General features: G+C 36.5%; 1 protein-coding gene across 1 annotated transcript in view; it reads left to right on the forward strand.

Moving 5' to 3' along the window:
- LIMCH1 (LIM and calponin homology domains 1) overlaps window positions 1-20,645 on the forward strand; it is a 335,209-nt gene that overhangs the window by 294,366 nt on the left and 20,198 nt on the right. Inside the window, 6 exon segments of the mRNA XM_074273744.1 lie at window positions 2,850-2,940; window positions 5,684-5,847; window positions 10,007-10,112; window positions 14,873-14,913; window positions 16,321-16,404; window positions 19,865-19,957. Of these exon segments, the coding sequence (XP_074129845.1) occupies window positions 2,850-2,940; window positions 5,684-5,847; window positions 10,007-10,112; window positions 14,873-14,913; window positions 16,321-16,404; window positions 19,865-19,957 (579 nt within the window).

A 20,645-nucleotide genomic window follows, 5' to 3' on the forward strand; every position in this document is an offset into this window, starting at 1 on the left:
TACCCCTGCAAAACTCTGTGGCTTCATTATTTTCAGCCAAATAACTGCCAAAAAGCTAGGCTATCGACTTAGTTTGAAAATCATGAATTCTGTAAATAATTAGGTATACTTACTTGGGCCATGGAAATTCTCCAAACCCTGCATTTAGAACTCTTTGTGTAGTCATATTTCAGGATAGGCTTGGCCAGTTTAGGAAAACTACTGGGACCTGACCCTTTTCCATATGTAGCTTAGGTGGTTTTGTGCCTAGAGTGAAAAGGACATGGGAATAAAGTAGCTTAGAAGGAATGGGAAGCAGAAAGCAAGTCAAGCATTTTTCATTATTACTAATAGAATTACTAATAGAAGGTATCAGTGCAGCTAGATGCTGCAGTAGATAGAACACTAGGTCTGGAATCAAGAAGATTCATCTTCCTGAGTTCAAGTCCTGCCTCAGATACTTACTAGTGTGTGATCCCAGGCAAATTACCTTACCTTGCTTGCCTTAGTTTCCTCATCTATCAAATGAGCTGGATGAAGAATTGGACACAATTAAAATGACTCAACAACAATGATCACTAAGAACAAGAAGACAGAGTCCCTGTTCTTGAAGAGCTTATGCTATAAGTGGGGATGACAGCAGATCAAAGCCAGCTGCAAAGCAGAAAGCAAAAGGCAGGGATGAGAGGTGTTAGGACATAGTGAAGGAAGGATGTCGGGAATGGAGCCCAGTGGTCTTTCCTTACAACTTCTTTCAGGAAGAAATAATCAGAGGAAGAGGTCCTGTGGGTGGAGATTGCTTTCAGGGTGAGAAGGATAATGGATAAGGCAGCTTTCAAAGCCTAAAAGGAAATCGTGGAAAAGGGAAGTCTGTAAAGGTAGTAGCAGGACACAGAAATGAAGGAAGGAAGAAGGGGAACTGTGTGAACTAGGTTTCCAAAAACCTGGGATTCTAGATTTCAGACTTCCTCTCTAATGATCCATCCTTTTGGATGCATGGAACTACTTGGGGTTTGGGAATACGATAGCATATAGTGCCACAATATATAAAATATTAAAGTGTTTTGAAAGTGATAATGTAGTTAAAGAAGAATTTGATGTTGTATATTTGTTTTTAAAAAAAAGATAAATTCCAAATCAAATAAGAATACTTTTTTTTTTTCTTTGCAACTCGATTTACAGTAGATTTGTAGGTGTACTGCATTTTTAAAAGGTTTAAAAATGAATCCTTTTCACATGTTGATGAGGTTTGCTGGTGCATATTGAAGGTCTTTTTGTGCTTATTTGTGGTGACTAGAAACAATCATACTCTCAGGAATGTAATTCAGCCATCTGGCATGGCATATTGGCGTTTCCCAGAATCAAATAACTTTTATAATTTAGTCCATTTGTGTAGAAATTACAAAAAAAAATTAGCATTCTGCCAGTACTATCCAACAGGACAATGTGACTGTCATTTTTGCCATTATGAGATGCATAGTCTTCTGCATTCTCAAAATTCAACTCATTCCTCAGTTGATTTTAATGTTCTAATAACTGTGTCAAATTATTCTCTTTATAAAAACTAAAAAGCAAATCTATGTTAGAAGTATTCATTATAACGCCAGAAACTTTGACCCATTCAATTCTTCAATAAACTTCTCAAAATTATGTAAGCCCAGAAAACTACTTGTTTAAAGACAAACTAGGAAACTGAAAATGTATATGAGATGAAATGTCATGTACAGTTTTATCTAATGTTTTCAAAAGTACTTATTATTCTTTATCATTGTGGTCTTTCAGAATAAGTATAGGGTTGCCATTATTTCCTGACCCTTTATAAAAAAAATTATATTTTATCTCTAAATCTACCATTTAGATTGTTCATATCCAAGAGCTGAGGGCTTTTATATAATGAATACTTTTAAGTTTAAAATTTTTCATTAAAAATATAACTTACAAAATAAAATATAAAATAAGTAAAAATATAAGGCCATTCATATTTTTAAAAAACTATTTGAACACAGACTTTGGAGGAAAAAGTTATAATTGTAAAAGGCGTAAATTTAATTTGTAAAAAGCCTAAACAATTAGTTTGTTTTTAGAACATGTAAAAAGAACAACCACGTTTAGCCATGTAATAGCAGAGGTTTTTTTGCTGTTGGAAAATATGCTAACAATAACATATTAATTTTAGTTATCCTAGGATAGGTTATCATGTTTTTCATATGTGTTGAGATTCAAGTATACACAAAGTACTCTGCCAAGTTCATCAGAGAATAAAATGATGTACAAAATGTCTTCCCTGCCTTCAAATAGTTTACAATCCATCTTGTATATAAAACACTTATTCTTAATGCAGTGATAAGTGCCATCTAAATGCTACAAGTTAACATACAGAGGAAAGAAAGAATCATAGAGGAATGCAACATGATTGGAGAAGGCAACATTGAAGAGATGATCCTTGGGATGGGCCCTGAGTGCTGGGCAGGCTTTGATAATCAAAGATTAGGGAGGATTTCTAGACAAACAGGATGGTGTAAGCACAGGTATGGACACAAAGAAACCCAGTGGATCTTAGAGGAACAGGAAGTTTAGGAGTTTTTGCATGGGAGTAATGGAAGGTAAAGTTGGAAAGGCAGATGGAAGCTAGATAGAGAGCCTTGATTGCAGATTTTTTAAACATAATGCTTTATAAATATTCACATGATAACATCCTGTGAGATAGTTTGGCTTGGAAAGAGATTAAGGTTAGGGAGTCAAGTTAGGAAGCTAGTAGTCCAGTAGTTGATAATGAGTTTTAGAGAGAGTCTACTTTTTTTAAAAAGATCAAAAGGGCAACAAATTAGTTCTTCAGCTCTATCTTTTAAAGAAAATTTTCTTTCTTACAGACTTCCACCACTGAGGAAGCCGATCTACCCCCTCAAAAGGATGAGACTGATGGTGGACAAGAAGAAAGTGGGAGTACAGAACATGACTCAGGTTTGTTCCATGGCATGCAATTTTGATGTCATTTTAATAGGCTTTTAATCCATAGTCTTTTTTTTTTTTCTTTAATTTTATTTTCTAGCACATAATGCTTTATGAATCATGTTGGGAGAAAAAATCAGAGAGAAAAACCATGAAAGAGACTTGAAAAAAACAACAAGAAAAATAAGTGAATATATTCAGTCTCCTCAGTTCTTTCTCTAGATACAGATGGCATTTTCTGTCCAAAGTCTAGTGGGATTGATTGCTGAAAAGAACCAAGTCTTTCATATTTGATCACCGCACATTCTTGCTGTAACTATGTATAATATTCCTGATTCTGCTTGTTTCACTCAGTATCAGTTCATGTAAACCTTTCCAGGCCTTTCTAAAATAGCTTGTTCATCATTTTTATAGACCAATAATATTCCGTTACCTTCATGTACCACAACTTCTTCAGCCATTCCCCAATCAATGGGCATCCACTCCTTTTCTAATTCTTTGCTACCACAAAAAGAACTACAAACTACAAACATTTTTACACATGTGAGTCCCTTTCCCTCCTTTATGATTCCATAGTCTTTTTCTATGAAAGGCTAGTCAGGTAGACCACAAGCTCTCACAGGACAAAGCTTAGACACAGCTTCAATGATAGAATGCTACCGAAGAACCATCACTGCAGTTAATCACTGCAGCTCATGGACAAGGGGACCATCCCTCTCCTTTTCCTCCCATTATAGTTTGCCCAGGGTTCAGCTTTGAAGGACGCCTGACTGTTTAGTACAGGAATTAGGCTCCTGAAATTCTCACAGTCATTAACTATTCACATACACAAGGATTAATTGCAATAATGTTGCTTTTTGCTATAAACTAGTCAAGTGATGGGATGGAGGAGTTGTGAGGAGAAAAAAAAAATCCAAATTCTTAGTATATTAGTATGAGAAATGGACCAGGTTTATTCCTCTTATAAAAGGGAATGAAAGCATAGGAAATCAGAACATGTGTTGCAGAATGATGGAAAGAGAATCCACTAGTTTATCACTACTAGTATAAGCGGTTGGGATGCTAATATTCAGTCTTCATTAGAAAGTAGGTCTTTGGGGTTACTAACTAACCATTAGACATTTCAAATATAATGAGTACAGTCCTGTCAAAAGCTAATCTTGCTCTTTCAGGGCCCCTTTCTCTAATCACATCAGTGAAACTATTGATTTTTCAAAGCATTACAAGTCATTCCTTCCTTATTTTTTTTTTTGCTTTCTTCTTTCCTTCCTTCCTTCTCCCACATCCTCCCTCCCTTCCTTCCTCCCTCTCACTATTCCCCATTCTTTTTTCTCCTTCCTTTCCTTCCTTCCTTTTTTTCTTCCTTCCTTCCTTTCTTTCTTCCCTCCTCTTACTTACTTTTTTCTTTGCTTCCTTCTTTCTTTCTCCCTCCCTTCCTCCTTCCTTAGGGGTAGAGTCCAGAGTGTTCATTTTGTTTAGGCAGCTTCTAACTGATGAAACTCCCTCTTATCCATGTAGATCAGCCGGCTCTGCAGCATGTGGCCTTAGTTACTGGGGGACATTGAAGGATTAAAGTGATTAGCCCATATTCATACAGACAGCATCTTTCAGAAGTGAAACTTGAAATTTTGTCTCCCTCACTCCAAAGTCATCTCTCTATTCACAGTACCAGGCTTCCTCTCCATGGATCTGCAAACATGGATGAAATTAGCCCTTACTGTCGTTTCCCAATGATAGGATTATACTGACATCTAGAGGTCTTAGTAGAAATAGTATCCCAATTTATTTACCACCATAGATAGGCCTTAAATCTGCATCCTATAATATCAGTCACATCCTAATTCATTTTCTCCATGGGAACAATGTTATAATTGGAGGCTTAATTCCTGGCAAAGGACTCCATACCAAACAAATCTCTGATCAGAAATATGTCGTAAAAGCAAAAAGACAAATTATAAATCTCTATGACCATTTAAATAATAAAATTATGTTCTAAGACATATAAAATGGATTTAAAATATACACCATAACTATTGATTATACAAACATATTGAGATGGATAAGGTGATAATGCATTCCTTTTAAAAGCTATTTAAGGGTACTTAAGATCAAGACTTTTTTTTTTTTTTTTTTTTCCTTCTGTAGATATCATTCTGTAGCAAGCGAAGGTATTCAAGGTCATACTGTACCAATTGCCTAGGCAGGTGTGATGGAGTGGGGAGAACCCTTAATTTGGGATCAGAAGACTTGAACTTGCAGTCTGCACCTTCATGTTTATTATTCCCAGCAGGATAAGGGCAAATCACTTAACCAAAGAGACTCAGTTTCTTTATCAGAAAAAATACTCTTCCTGGCTTCTCATATTTATCTAAGGCTTTGAAAGTTCTTAGAATTGCTCTAGTATATACTAAGTAGTATATACATATCAATTTGACTTTCATGTAAGTCATAATTTTCACTTTTGCATTTTTTTCTCTAGTATTTTTAAGTACTGATATTTACATATAAACTATAAATTTTTATTAGAAATGATATATTTTAGATTAAAAATAACCAAATTAGGTATTCTGACTCTGATTCCTTTAATCATCTCTAATCTGGTTTCTTGTTCATCATTTAAGCCATGATGAAGAATAAATAGGCTTTGGAACATTGTATAATAATAAATGGTTCATTTGATGTTTTATTAATTTGTTAAAAACCTTATATACTTTTTTAAAAACTGTCCATTCTCCTGTTTCTGTATTCATTTCAGAGTGTCAGCACTTTACAACAACTGTGACCCGAGCCAGCCCAACTGTGGCCTTTGTGGAGCTCAATCCCAGCCACCAGCCTAAGGAACATGAAGCAGAAGACAAAGACCAGAAGAAACTGGAGAATGAAATGAGTGGGAAGGTGGAGTTGGTGCTGTCCCAGAAGGTGAAGGAATTAAGAGGCATAGGGCTATGCACAAGTTCACATAATTTTACTTTGCAACTGGTTTTTGGTTTTAAAATGCAGCACATTGTACGATGTTCTCCAATCCTCCTCCCACTGCTCAGTGACCCAAGACATGACCCATCTTTCAGTTTTCTGTATCAAAATGCTCAAAATTGCTATTCTGGATCAGCAAGTCACACATTCCATTTTCTTTAAGTTAATTGCCCACTTGGATTGATTGATTTCTAAACAGAGTTTACAGGCCTTACCTAGTGAGGAATTTACCAGTTATGGTTCCAGTTCTAGGGAGTAAGTGATGGGATCTTGGGCTAAAACAAAAACAGCAGGTAGTGAACCCATGATTGTGGTGTACAGATTATAACTACTCATGCATCATACGATCACATGGACTTTATGAGGTTTGAGTAGTTGCCAGGGAGAAGGGGGGAAAAGTAGGTTTGTGTTATAATTGGCCTTGACTCTATGATCCTGGACAAAATATTCAAGCTTCAAGCTCCCAGAATCCTTAGGCAAATCTCTGAGGTCATACGTTGTAGCAAAGCAGAAGCCCATCTGCATTGGTAGGGGAAGTTCCTTACTGAGAGGTCCCTATGCATATCAAATCAGAGAGGCAGGAGTTTGTATTTTTCCTCATTGATTCTACAGAGTCCCTGAAGATTTTGAAGAGGGCAATCTTGTTTAGACCTGTGTTTTAGAAATAGTAACAGTGCCAACTATATGTCGTGTGAAATCCTAGGAATGAATGATAGTTTTTGATTGGGAGAGGGGAGCAAATGAGGAAAGCCTCCAAGGAAGTAGTATTTGAACTGTATCCTTAAAGACAGGAAGCATTTCAACAAGAAGAGGAATTTTCCAATCATATAGAATTGTGGGATAAACTATATAGCACAGAACTAGTTTACTTTGGTTAAAACATGCAATATATGGAAGGTAGTAGTAGGAAATAAGGTTAGAAAGGAGGAGCTGGTATTATATCATGAAAGGGACCAAATGTCAGATTAAAAAATTTAAACTATTAAGACTATTAAGGATTTTAAGCTGAAAAAATTATATAGCCCAGTCCATGCATATAGAATATTAGTTTGACCATGATGTGAAGAAAGAATTGCAACATATGGGACAACAGTATTGGAAGGAGGGAAGCTGGTGACTTCAATTATCAGGCATTTGTTAGATGCCTGCTATGTGTCAGGTGCTATGCTAAAGATACAAAAAATATAATTGAAAAGGTCCTGCCTTCAGGGAATTTAAGAATGGCATATACATAGAAATATGCACAAAATAAAATCTAAGTGACTTGGAGATAAAGGCCTTGGAAGCAGAATAGCTTGATAGAAAAGATGGCCCTTGGAGTGTTTTGAGAGAAACAAAGAAGGTGATTCTAGTAATCTAAGTAGGAAAAAATGGAGGCTTTAGAAGGATGATGGCTATGTAAGTGCTAAGAAAGGGGCAGATTTGAGAGAGATTATCCATAATTTCTGATTACATATGGCAGGAGTCCAAATGCTGGCTCTTTGAAGTTAAGTGAGTTGCAGGAAGAAGTAGATAACAAAATTATACTATTGGAGGATCTCAATCTCCTTCTCTTAAAACTAGATAAATCTAACTACAGAATAAACAAGAAAGAACTTAAGGAGGTGAATTGAATTTTAGAAATGTTATGGACCTCTGAAGAAAACTGAATTGGGATAGAAAGGAATATACCTTTTTCTCAGCAGTACATAGCACCTACACAAAAAATTTAACATAGGGCATAAAAACCTTACAATCAAATGCCAAAAGGCAGAAATATTAAATGCATCCTTTTCAGATCATGAGGCACTGAAAATTATTTATAATAAAGGGCCATATAAAAATAAGGCCAAAAAATTAATTGCAAACCAAATACTGGTTTCTTGATCTAGTAGTAGAAAAGGCCTCAGAGGTTAATGAACTGAGCCTTTCCTTTTCATTTTACAGATGAGAAAACTAGGGCTTTGGAATGTTAAATGACTTACTAAAATTACATAAGTACTAAGTGTCAGGAACAGGATTTGATCCCAGGTTTTCTTTTCCCACTACTAAGCCACTTTAGTTTCAGTGATGAATGACTGAAAGAATGGCAGTGTCATAGACAAAATTCAAATCAGTAAGTTAGAGAGGGATGACCTGTAATCCTGGACTGCCTTTAGTGCACAGAACAGTGATGTGCACACAACAAGGCTTCACCAAATATTATTGATTATCACTTTCTCTGCCTCTCCTGTAAAAGTTATTCCCTGTGCACAAATGGAATTTTATCTATTGGCAGATGAGGGGGAAAAATCACTTTTCTTTACAACTATTATAAAGACCCATAGAAGAATCTTTTCTGGTGTTCAACCTCTTTTTAATGAACTCATGGGTGAGTACTTTGAAACAACTGGGGTAAATTGTGAGACATTACCTCTCCTTGGCAACCATTCTTTATCTGCATTACACATAGCGGTTAGGATTTCAGCATAGGAAGAAGGAGAAAAGAAATTTGTATCTGCAGTCACCATCATTTTCTCAGTTTCTTTGAAGATTTTTTTCTTTGTAAAACAAAGTCAGATCCGCAAACACACAACAGAAAGGCATTTGATAAAAGGAAAAGGTTTTACCTGAGTTTTACCCAGCCCACTGATTCACTGCTGTCATTTGGGCAGCAACCCCATCTTCCTTACCCTTTCTTGGCTTTTGTCAGCCACTGCTTATAAGAGAACAGTTTAAAGTTAAAATTTATAGGGTATTAAATTCTATGTAAGCATTGTAAAAAAAATTTTAATTAAAGTTAACTTTTAGATGCTACTTTGACCTAAATGCTATAGTTTATTCAATCCCTCATTTGGGTTGAATTTATAATCCAAAAGAGAAGATAGAATTTTACCAGGAAGTATGCTTAATATTAAATGTTCATAATTATAGACAGATTACTTGTGAAGTAAATTCTGAATAGAAATCTCCCTGTCCAATAAACTCAGCTAGCTACCCAGCCTCCATTGGGTTATATGAGGGGCCAAAAGAAACAGTACAAATTTCATTCATTAAAACACATTCATTTAAGAGTCACAAATTATAAGTGAAAGGGGTACCAGTCATCGTGAAAGGTGATAGATGGCAGACTGGTTGTGAGAGAAGAAATACAGTGGAGGTTGTGGAAAGAAAAAATAGGAAACCCCAAGAACCTAGGGCTATTTCATAGCACTTAGGACAAATAGACCAAGATGCTCTAGTGGTCAGTGAGGGCATTCTTTGTAGTGCAGTGCAAGAATCCATCACAATGACTCTTATTCAGCAAACAAAAATTAAATTAGTACTTAATCTTCTCTTCTGAGAAGGCAGGTTGTGTGTATTTATGTACATGAATGAAGACTGAGGAAATGAACTAGAGGGAAGAGAACAAAGATCAGTGTTTGTTAAGGTTATTTTCTGTCAACTGCTTGTTATAGAGGCAACTTAGGGAGCACAGTCAGTATTAAGTTCTAGATTTGGAGGCTGGAAAACCTGAACTCAAAGCCTAATAATGAACTTGATGAATCTGAGAACAAGTCAGTTAATTTTTCTCAACCTTGTGCGGTTTATAATTAAAACTATGAGCATGAAAAAGACCAAGAGTAGTCATATGTGTACAGTTAAGAAAATTTTGTCCATCAAAAAGATTTTTTAAACTTTTCATTATTCATAACTCTGGCTTAGAAAAAAACTCATTTATGTATTCATTCCTTTAAAATACTGAGTAAATAAGCATTGCTATTTGTAGAAGAAAAGAATATACTCCCATTAATCCTGCATAATAGCCACTCGTTGATGTAGCTGAGTTAGAATTTTGCCTCCTGAGGGTTACAGGAAGTATGTGATCATTGTAGTCCTTCTTCTACATAGAGTTTAGTTTTTCTGGGAGAAAAAGTGGTTAATGCCAGTTGTGGTGACTGGGGGTCAAGGGGGAGGGAGTTGGCTAATTTAAAAATCTCCAATGATGATCGTTTCAATGCAGAAAGGATCGGTAAGGTCAGATATTTTGGCTCTTCATATTTCTGTAACAGAGAAATGCTGTCTGCTTTGTCCTTTGATTTCTCTTCTAAGGCCTGAGAATTTAATTCCCACAATGCATAGTCATATCTGCTATTTTTTGACACAGGCAACAAAGCCAAAGTCTCCAGAACCAAAAGCAGTTCTGTTGTTTCCATACCAGAACCAAGGACCAGAAACCAACCAATCAACTTTGCCAAATCTTGATTGTCAAGGTAAAGAAAAAGAAAATGTTTTCTATGAATTTCACCCACTTTTGTTTGGGGCTCTAATGAAAGGTTCATTTCGGCAAGAGAAGGTCTAATCTATATATGGTGGAGCCCTCAGTCCCGATCATGAATTATATGACTGAAGAATGGGGACTTGTAGCTGCAAAAAAAATCTGTGGCTGAAGCTGCCTTAAGTGGGGAGGGAAGATTGCAGGCTCCTAAATTCCACTTTAGGATGGAAGCTGTGACTTCCTTGTGGTAAGGCCTTCCTTCTTAGGGATCCACAGCTATAACAGAGGTATTAAACACAAGGCTTGTGGTTTACATGCAGCCCACAACACTCCCAAGTGGGGCCTAAACCAGATCAAGATACAATTGAGAAAGAATTGGGATTTAACTAAATAAATAAAATGTAATATACTAAAAAAAAAAAAAAAAAAAAAAAAAAAAGTAATATAAAAAGTATAATATAATATAATAATAATACAATGATTTGGGATTTTCTAAGTACATACATGATCTGCAGTGAACCTTATTTTTATTTAAGCCTGATACCACTGTTGTAGGGGACCTCCTTAAGCCAAGGACCTCAGCATCCTGCAGAGGGAGAAGGCTTTAAGTCAATAAGTCATTGCCTTCATTGGCTCTACTGCTGTAGAAGAAGCAAATGGAAGGGAGGAGAGGAGCAGTATAGGCTAGCCTTTGGTGGGCACGATTTGGAGCTGAGGTACCTGGTTATTTGTTTTCCACTTCTATTTTCATGGAAAACATGCCTTTTTCTGGCTTACTCTTAGCAACGAAGAGCCATTATTTTGATATGACATTAGAGCTGACTCTCCTAGTTTATGTTGCCTTCTGGGAAATTATTTCAGCCCTGCCTTCACAATAGCAAACATCTGTTTTAGGAGAGAAGTAACCAGTACGCATATTTGTGGGTACCGACTTCTTAATATGAAAATGACTTCCATTCTGTCTTTAAAGTATCAATTTCAGACCAGTACATTTAAGGGATTTAGGCCCAATAATTGCCTGTCAGTAAATCCCATTGAGTGCGGTTCCAATACATTTGGTCCCTAAATCACCAGCACCTACCTCAATTCCTTAAACCTAGCAGACACTCAGTAAATCCCTGTTGGATTGGATTCAGTACCAGTGGGTATAAATGGATATTATATGCAGAACATGTTTACTTTATGTAAATAAATCTTCTGTTACATGTTCAAAAGGAATTTTATACTAGAGAATATGCTGTTAAACCAAAGGAATTCACCTAACTCGTAAATTGACCAAATGATAGCGTTTCTAAAGAACCAATTAAGGAGCATCGGTATATAGAAGCGTTTTAATAGTGCTCTCCACCTCTAAATCCTAGAGTTTAAACATGTTTTCTTCAAGACAAATATTTATGCTTCTGCATTTCCTTTATGCTTCTGTAATTGAACACATCTATTGGAGAGATCTACTATTATTTAATTCTTTCTTCATACATAATTGTGAAGTGATTGCAAGTGTTAGTCAGGTAAAAGTATATGGTAAGGGCATTGCTGATAGAAAAATAAATTGTAGTGATTCTTTTAGTTTATCCATTGTATTATTCTGAGAAACATGGAGCCTTGGAGACATAGGATTTGATCTGTCCATTCCTCCTTTTATTTATTAAGTGAGGGTCTCCAGGTCTCTGGCAATTGATGCCGAGTATGATTACTTCTTATGAATTATAAAAACTGAAACATGTTTAGGTGATTTCTCATATCAAAAGTAGATGCAAGATTAAAACTAGCTCAGTCAAATGTTCTATTCATTACTTAATGTCAACAAACAATTATTTAGTGCCTATTATATGCCAAGAGCTGTACTAAGTTTTGAGGATACAAATACAAAATAAAGAAAGGGAGGGAGGGAGGGAGGAAGAAAGAAGGAAAAGGAAAGAAGAAAGGAAGGAAAAAGGAAGGAAGGGAAGGGGAAGGAATGAAGGAAGGAAAGAAGGAAGGAAGGAGGGAAGAAAAGGAATGGGGGAGGGAGAGGGAAGAAAGGAAGGAAAAAGGAAGGAAGGGAAGGGGAAGGAAGGAAGGAAGGAAGGAAGGAGGGAAGAAAAGGAATGGGGGAGGGAGAGGGAAGAAAGGAAGGAAGGAAAGAAAAGAAAACAGACACATAAAGGACCAACTCATGTCCACAAGAGCTTACAAATCTAATAAAGAAAGATAATAAAAGGAAGCTGGGGAGATGCAAGCTCTCTCCTTAAGTGGAGATTTGACAATTCATGGCTCCACCTTCTAATCAGAAGGACAGAGGACTAAAGCTATTGGATGATGAGGTTCCCCTAATAATGAGCTTCTTGGGACACCATGGCAAAGTTCCAAAGTCATAAAGCCAGGAGAGAAATGGAAAATCAGACTTCAATATCTTCTTATTCTTCATAAGGTCATATTTCTAAATTAATGAAGTTGTCATTCTAGTATATTTTTTACTAGTATTTCGGTGAAACTGTGATTTCAACTGCATGGGGACTATCTCCCCCAATACAAATCTCTTAAATTGCCCTCTAAAACCAAAATGTGATTTTGATTTCAGTATATCAGCCTGTCTACGGAAGATGGCAATTCCAGTCTTTTTTAATAATATAACCAAAATGAGGCTGGTGACTTTGCACATTTCACCCTTACTTAAATCAACTCACTTGCATGTCATGGAATTACCTCCCTGATGTCACGGTCCTCTCCTAGAAGGAAGGACAAATAGCAATAACATACCAAAAAAATATTCTCCGATTTAGGGGAAATCATTAGAAAAAGACATTCAAAGTTTATCAATATAAAGTTTCTTTTACCAACTGTTTTATGAAAGAAAAATGGTATCTCATTGGAGGGGTACTTCTATAAAATGTATTCATACCATAGTAACTGTTCATAATGAAAATTATGAATATTATATAAGGGAATAAGCATTTCTACAGTGCCTCCTTTGAGCCACATTATCTCATTCTGTTCTCACAACAATCCTTGGAAATGGATTGCCCATTTTACAGTTAGGAAATTAAGACAAACAGAAATTGTGACATCGCATGACACAGCTAAGAAGTATCTGAAGCCAGATTTGGATCAGGACTCCATGATTCCACACCTAGCTTCTATTCACTGCAAAAATTAAGATTAAAATGTAATTAGGAACTGTTTAACAAAATAAAAAATCACTACTACCTAGATCATGTTAATCTGTGAAATTTTCCTTCTTGAGAGTTCCCTTCCCCAATAAAATCACAGGTCTAGATTTTTTTAATCCTTACTATATTTGTAAATGTTACATAAAAGGAAGTTTATAATTTATAAGCTTATGAGGACTGGACTTGGAGGCAGAAGATAGAACCACAGAATTTGAGCTTTGGAACCAACCTCTAAGTCCATGCAGTCCAATCTATAGTCAATAAAATCCTTCACTGTAAGATCCCTGAGGAGGAACCCCATGCCCACCAAAGTAGCCCATTCTACTTTAGGACGACTGTAATTTAAAATTTGTTTCAGACTGTAGGCCAAAATTAGCCTCTTGGTAATTTCCTGATCCAAAAAAAAAACCCCAAATGTAATTCCTCCTCCATAAGACAGTCCTTCGGGCACTTGAAGACAGTTATCATGTCCTCCTGGGTTCAAATCCTACTTCTAACACACATTATCTGGGCAACTCCGGATAAGTCATTTTACCTCTTGGTACAGGCACCTTCCAGCCCAACCTGAACAAATGGCCATTCTGCTTTGGTGGAGGAAGTTCACTAAACTCCCAGGTCCATTAACATTCAAATTACACTAGGGAATATTTTCTTTTTTCCCCCAAATTCTCCTGACCTCAGCTCATGCATCACCTGGGTATGATCAGGACGCCTCACTCACACACCCTTTCCCCACCTCTGAGGTCCATTTTTGTTTTCAAGTTTGATAATCTGTTCTGTTCTAACATCCGCTCTAGAGTCGCCTGGCACAGCCACGGTTCCGCTTAGGGTTCGGAACTCTTGGCGACGCTCACGGTTTTTCTCCCAGTCAGGTAAATGACCCATGGGATAGTTGCACATTCCTTCTGTCGCACTGAGTAGGCATGAATACCTGCTGGGGGGCAAATCAATGATAGCTGGTATTCGGTTCCCCTTCTGCTTTCCTAGAAAAGCGCTTGTTCCTGACACACAGTTGGCAAAGAGCTATTTCTTCAACGTAGAATCTCTATGTGAAAAACAGCAACAAAACAAAACACTGATCATTTTGCCAGACCGGTTTTGTTTTGGTTTTTGAGACCCTAAAAGTACACTATATTAGTCTATGTTTTCGTTTTTGTTTTTCCTCTTCTGTTTTTGTTTAAACAGGGAGATCAGAAGCATTTAATATCCAATGGTGATGGTTCTGTTGGTAACTGTGGTACAAGGCCTTTTCTTCTGCCTTTTTTCTGCTTAGTATTTCCCCCTGTAGGACAGGGAAGGGAGAAGACATAAGCCAGAGTCCAGTGTGTATCACAGAAATTTCCTTTCTTTTCAAAATAAAAAATAGTTGCTGCCTATAGTTTAGAAACCGATGCTAATTTACGTTTATTACACATCAGCCTTACCTTCTTTTGGTGTTGGGTCCATCCATTTCTGTGGTCTACTTCATCATGATTTTCTAATGCTCTTGGCTTATGGAAAATGCAGTGATTGGTTTTTAAATGGCATAGGTATCACAAGTGCCATCACCAAAAGAAAAAAAAGAAATTAGAAACAATTCATTTTATGTTTTTTGGTTTTTGTACAGTGGAGTCTAATAGCAGTGAGAAGTCCCCTGCAAGTACACCTGTAAGTAACTGATTTTATTTTATTTTTTACTGTGATATTTATATTGGTTTGACTAGCAGGATACTTGATTCATTTAAAGGGACCTCATTTCCATATTGCCAATTAGGAAAGAGGAAATAGAAGCAATGGATGAATGAATGAGTGCAAATAATTCAAAATTTTCAGAATGCTGAAATGATTCATATTTCCAGGAGACTTAATATGGCAGCCATTTCATTATACAATATTGTCATCGTACCTTAAAAAGTTAACTGGTATGCTTCACTTAGTATTAATGAAATATAAAGTGAGCTACTAAAAATAAATATGAAAAGGGGAGTCAGTAAAACCAAAACCTAAAAGTATACAAATTTATTCAATCATTCATTCAAAATAAGTTGTTTTTAAAAAAATATAAGAAAAGTACATATGTATTGATAGGGATCAAGGAAGCTTCACCACAAAAAGATAGTTTGATTTTTAGGGAAAATATAGCAAATTTGGCATAAGCGGAAATGGATTCTTTCCTACCTCTGCTACTTCCCAGTTCTTTGAGATTGGACAAGACACCTAATTTCTCTAGGTTTTCTATTTCTGTTTTTGATAATGTATGTTGAGATTTCAGGGGATCAGGCCAGTAAATCAGGATCTACCATCATGCTGAGAGGGAAAAAAAAAAAGAAAACTCAAGTATTTGAACTCTTCCTAAAAGTTCTATTCCCTTCTTCCCTTAAATATACTACCTCCTGCCCCTCTCTTCACTTCCAATCAATACATTTTTGAACATGTAATAGGCCCCTTTGTGGCAATCCGTGAACTACTCTTGTTCTTCTCTGAATCTCTATCTCGCGGTCTGTTTCTCTCCACTCCCTCCCCAAGAACTTGACATGATTGATCTGTGCCAAAGTTCCCACACAAATTCCACATAGGTTAGCCCAACTCACTCCATGATTAGCCAACCGAAATGTAATTTCCCTGCTGAGGTTAGCAAAATTCTAGTTCTCTTCCATGTCTCTATGTGCTACTGCGTATGTAAACACCAGATAAGATTGGGCTGATATATGGGAAGTGACCTGGGATCTTTGCTCTGAATGCATGTACATCCCGTGCCCAGAAATATTAACAAATTTTAAACGTCATTCCTATGGGGGTTGAAGCAAAGGCTATCTTGTGCCAAGAGCTAATTACTCTATGCATTCATTAAGTCATAAAGGGCTCATTGAATCCAGCCGGCATCTTGGAAGAAAACCAAAGTGGGACAAAATACAAAAGCTTTTTAACCAACCAGGAAAGGCCCTTAGAAATGTTAAAAACTTAAGCTTCAGCATTTTCACTTGGGTGTGAGACTATAGCTTAATTGTGTTCATTTGGCTCTGTCTGCTCTGGAGATATATTGCTGGATTCTGATCATGGTTTTATTTTCCTAAGCGATTCAACTTTTGGGCATGGGATCCAGAGGAGGAGCGCCGCCGGCAGGAGAAATGGCAACTTGAACAGGAGCGTTTGCTTCAGGTATGGCGGGGCTTTCCTTCTCAGCTAGTTTGGGGGTGTTTGGTTTTCATTTGACTTTTCATTTTCTTTCTGTTTCATCAGTATATGGACCTGAAAACCTATAGGATTATACATTTAAAGCTAGCATGGACCTTAGAGTTCCCCTTAGCTAAACTACTTCATTTTAAAGATGAAGAAACTCTTTCCCAGAGAGATTCAATGACTTTCTCACTAAGTTAATAAGTGTCTAAGGTGGAATTCAAACTAAGTTCCTCTTGCCCTCCACATCCAATTCTCTATACTTATAATACTCGAAATATTCTTCCTTTTAGAAGATTAATTCCCAAACTATTGCAAAGTCAACCAACTCAAACAAATAAATTTAAAGAAAAGCCTGATGAGTTTGGTGTATTTTATTAGGGCAAGCAGAGGAAAAGTAGAAACTGATATTACAATACCTCTCAGAGCAAAATCTCCTAAATACAAGATAATAGTCTTCTCACCCAATGAAGCCGACATTTTCTCTGTGACCATTGAGATGTCATCATGGATCCTTTCATATTTAGAGAAAACAGCTATTAACATGAGGTGGAGAAATCCACCTATCAACATTTCATGGGTCAAAACAGGTCATCCTATTAATGGATGATAGAATCTCTTCCTCTTAGGTCATTAATTAAATTCCAGCCAAGATAGTGAGAAAAATCAGTTCCCAAACGGTGATAAATGTTTGGCTGTGGTATCTGTCCTGCTTTACAAAAACTCCACTGTCTTAACAGTGATTCATTTCTCTTCTAATAAAAAAAAAGTTAGCTAGTATTTAATAAGGAAGCTCTAGTCATTCTATACCTTCTAACACTAAAGTTAGCATCCTCTTCCATCCCACTCATACCATTGAATTTCAAAAGTATTATTTACATTGTTATTCAGAAAATAATGCTTAATGTGATTTTAATATATTTTTTCAAAATATTCTTCCTTTTAGAAGATTAATTCCCAAACTATTGCAAAGTCAACCAACTCAAACTAATAAATTTAAAGAAAAGCCTGATGAGTTTGGTGTATTTTATTAGGGCAAGCAGAGGAAAAGTAAAACCTTTTTATGACTTAAAAAAAGCAAATGTATTTGTAGGAAAGATGCCCAGTTTTTCTTTAAAGTCTGGTTCACTTGGATCTAAGCACATGCTTTTCTACTCATAAAATTGAAGACATGGAAAGTATATGTGTGTTTATGATACTTGTTTATTGGCATGTGCCTGCTTAAATGGTAAACAATTATACCCAAAATGCCATAATGTATGTAAAACAACATTTCATGTGCCATCATCATAGTGTTCTTTCATTTTGTTTGTTTGGGGGTTTTTTGCTGAGGAAGTTGGGGTTAAATGACTTGCCCAAAGTTACACAGCTAAGAAATGTTAAGTGTCTGAGATCAAATTTGAATCCAGGTCCTTCTGACTTCGGTGCTCTGTTCTTTCAGTTATTTTAAGAAAAATGACTACCTCCTGGTCATACTTTGCCCCTTAGTTAATAGCTATCTCCCTGTTTAGTTTCCTCCTGAGTGTTGGGAGAGAAGTACCTCACAGAGTAAGGGAAACATCCATATCTCACCAGCACACACAAAAAAGCCATTCAGGTTTTCTTGTGATCATTGCTTCCATTGGCTAAGGAAGTGACTGGTTTATATTGAGTTGTATCCTTAAAGGATGGATAAGAGCTTCCTGGCCCACGGCTCTGCTTGTTAAACCTGCCCTCAAGTTTGAAGTTCTAGGGCCGGAGTCTTATAAGCCAGATCTCTGTTGAAATTCTTCTAGAACTTCACTGAAAAATCAGGATTTCAGAAGTGGAATTTAGTCAGCTGGACCAGTTCTGAATGCGTCACGCTGCCCAACATTGCTTTTTTTTCGAAGCATTAAGAGGTAGAGGAATAGAAACAAATCTTCAAAAGAACCTAGTTATAGGCTGTCCTGCTGCAATGGTGGTATGCTAGCTTAGACCCAAAGGCAAAAATGATTGATGGATGCTCATTATTTCAAAGGATGCTCTAGAACAATTAATAGGAATGACTTACTTTTAAGTGTAGTTTGATGACAATTAGTCACAGTATTTGACTGGAGGTTCTACATTTCAGTATTTCTTCAGCTAGGTGGTACAGTGGATAGAGTGCCTGGCTTGAAATCAGGAAGTACTAGTTCAAATCCTACCTAAGACAATTAACAAGCTATGGGGGAAATTTACTCTGGGCAAGTCCCTCAACATTTGTCTACCTCAGGTTCCTCAGCTGTAAAGGGGGATGGTAATAGCACCTATTTCTAAGGGTTGTTTTGAGGATCCAATGAGATAACATTTGTAAAATATTAGCAAAGTGGTTACTAGATAGAGATGCTTAATACATTTTTTGTTTATTTCCTTCCCTCACTTTGCTTAATCATTGAAGGGTTAGTTGGAGCCCCGGTTTTAAATTTTAACAATGATTTTTTTTTCAACTATTTGTTAATTTTCTACTGGTCAAGACTCCAAATATTTCAATTAATTTTAAAGACTTCCTTATACGGAACACTTATGTGCCCCTAGATGTAGAAACTGATATTACAATCCTTCTGAAAACAAGGGCTGTTCTAATCCTGATAACATTTTAATGGATCATTAGGAAGCTTCCCTTAATTCAAAAGTTATTCAGATGGAGAGATTCCATTTTGGTGAAAGACCATAAGCAAAAAGCAATCAGATAGTTGGCTAATTAGCATTTTATTCCCCTCTCTATAAAACTACAAGAAGCTTTTTAAAAATTTGCCCTGGCAGCATTGCCCAATCAGTGCCCAAGCTTATATTCGAATACAGAGCTCACATATTTTGAAAAAAACTACTACTGAAGTTCCATGAATCACATGCTTCAGTCATTTGGGTAGGCAAGTGAAGGCAGATATTTTTACCATCGTTTCACAGATGGGTAAACTGAGGCTCAGTAACGTGAGAGACATCCCTTCAGGATCACATAGCGAGTAAGAATTAGAGCCGAGATCTGAACACTCACTTCAATCATTCTTTCTGCTGTGCTGAGTTGCCTTTTTGAAGAATCCAGTTTAAAATCTATAGGTTTAGCTTATTTTTTTAATAACACAGCTCTCAAACGTTGACTTTAGCTTGTTTTCATTTTTCTTAGAATTGTCCAATCCACGTAGAATTGTCCAGGATCCAAACTAGCATTCCAAAAACAAATGTGTCTGCAGAGAAGTCTGGCAGATGTAGCTTAATAACTATAGCATTTTTCTTATCTGCTTGGATAGTTTGAAATGACCACCAAGATCTCATCCTGCTTCATTGCATGTCACTGATCCACTTATATCATTTCAGCAAGAAGTAACTTTTACAACATATTATGCACAGAATGTGGAGATGCCCGTTTGTTTGCTTTTTAATGACTCCCTGTGATGTATGAGGTGCTCGATTCAGGCCAATTTACTGAAATATTCCATAATAGGAGAGATACCAGAAGGAACAGGACAAATTGAAAGAAGAGTGGGAGAAAGCACAGAAAGAAGTGGAAGAAGAAGAGCGTAGATATTATGAGGAGGTAAGAAAAATGATGGGGAAGCAGATTGTGAAATGAGCTTGCTGTTCCAACTCATCAAAATCTCAGTCTTTGGGCTTGGTAGGTGAGTATCTGTCCATTACTGGGAAAGACTTCTGATAACCCTTTTGAAAAGAATATAGAAGAGCTGTTTGGTAGTAAATTCTCCTGCAGATGACAAATCCCATTAACCGGTTCCTTAAATACACTCTAAGAATAAAGACAGGCTATATTGTAGCCTGTCATCCATGTGAGAACATTCTTATCTGCTTAAGGATTGGTTTAGTTTGTCCAGGGGAAGTGAAGAAGTCATTTTTATAATATTATGGAAAGCATATTGGGTAGCAGCAAAATAATCTGGTTGGGATTGTCTTTATATCAAAATTATTTGGTTTTATATGTTTCACTTTGTAGCTGCTGAGACTGTTTGCAGCAACAGTCTATTTAATGCCATTAAATATGAGGTCATAGGATTTTAGATTCAAAGAGAAGAAAGTGCTTGGAGATTTCTAGTCCAATCCTCTCTTTTTGCAAAAGCCTTCAAATCTGTGTCCTGTAACTTTTTTGTTTTAGCCACATTGACCTTGGGTCAGGGAAGATACCAGGTTCAGCAAAGCAATAATAGAGCAGTTAGTGACAAAGTCAGTAAGCATTTATTAAACTCTTATTATGTACCAGGTCCTAAACTTGC

This window comes from Sminthopsis crassicaudata, chromosome 6 (assembly GCF_048593235.1).
Source record: "Sminthopsis crassicaudata isolate SCR6 chromosome 6, ASM4859323v1, whole genome shotgun sequence".
NCBI classification, from domain to species: domain Eukaryota; kingdom Metazoa; phylum Chordata; class Mammalia; order Dasyuromorphia; family Dasyuridae; genus Sminthopsis; species Sminthopsis crassicaudata.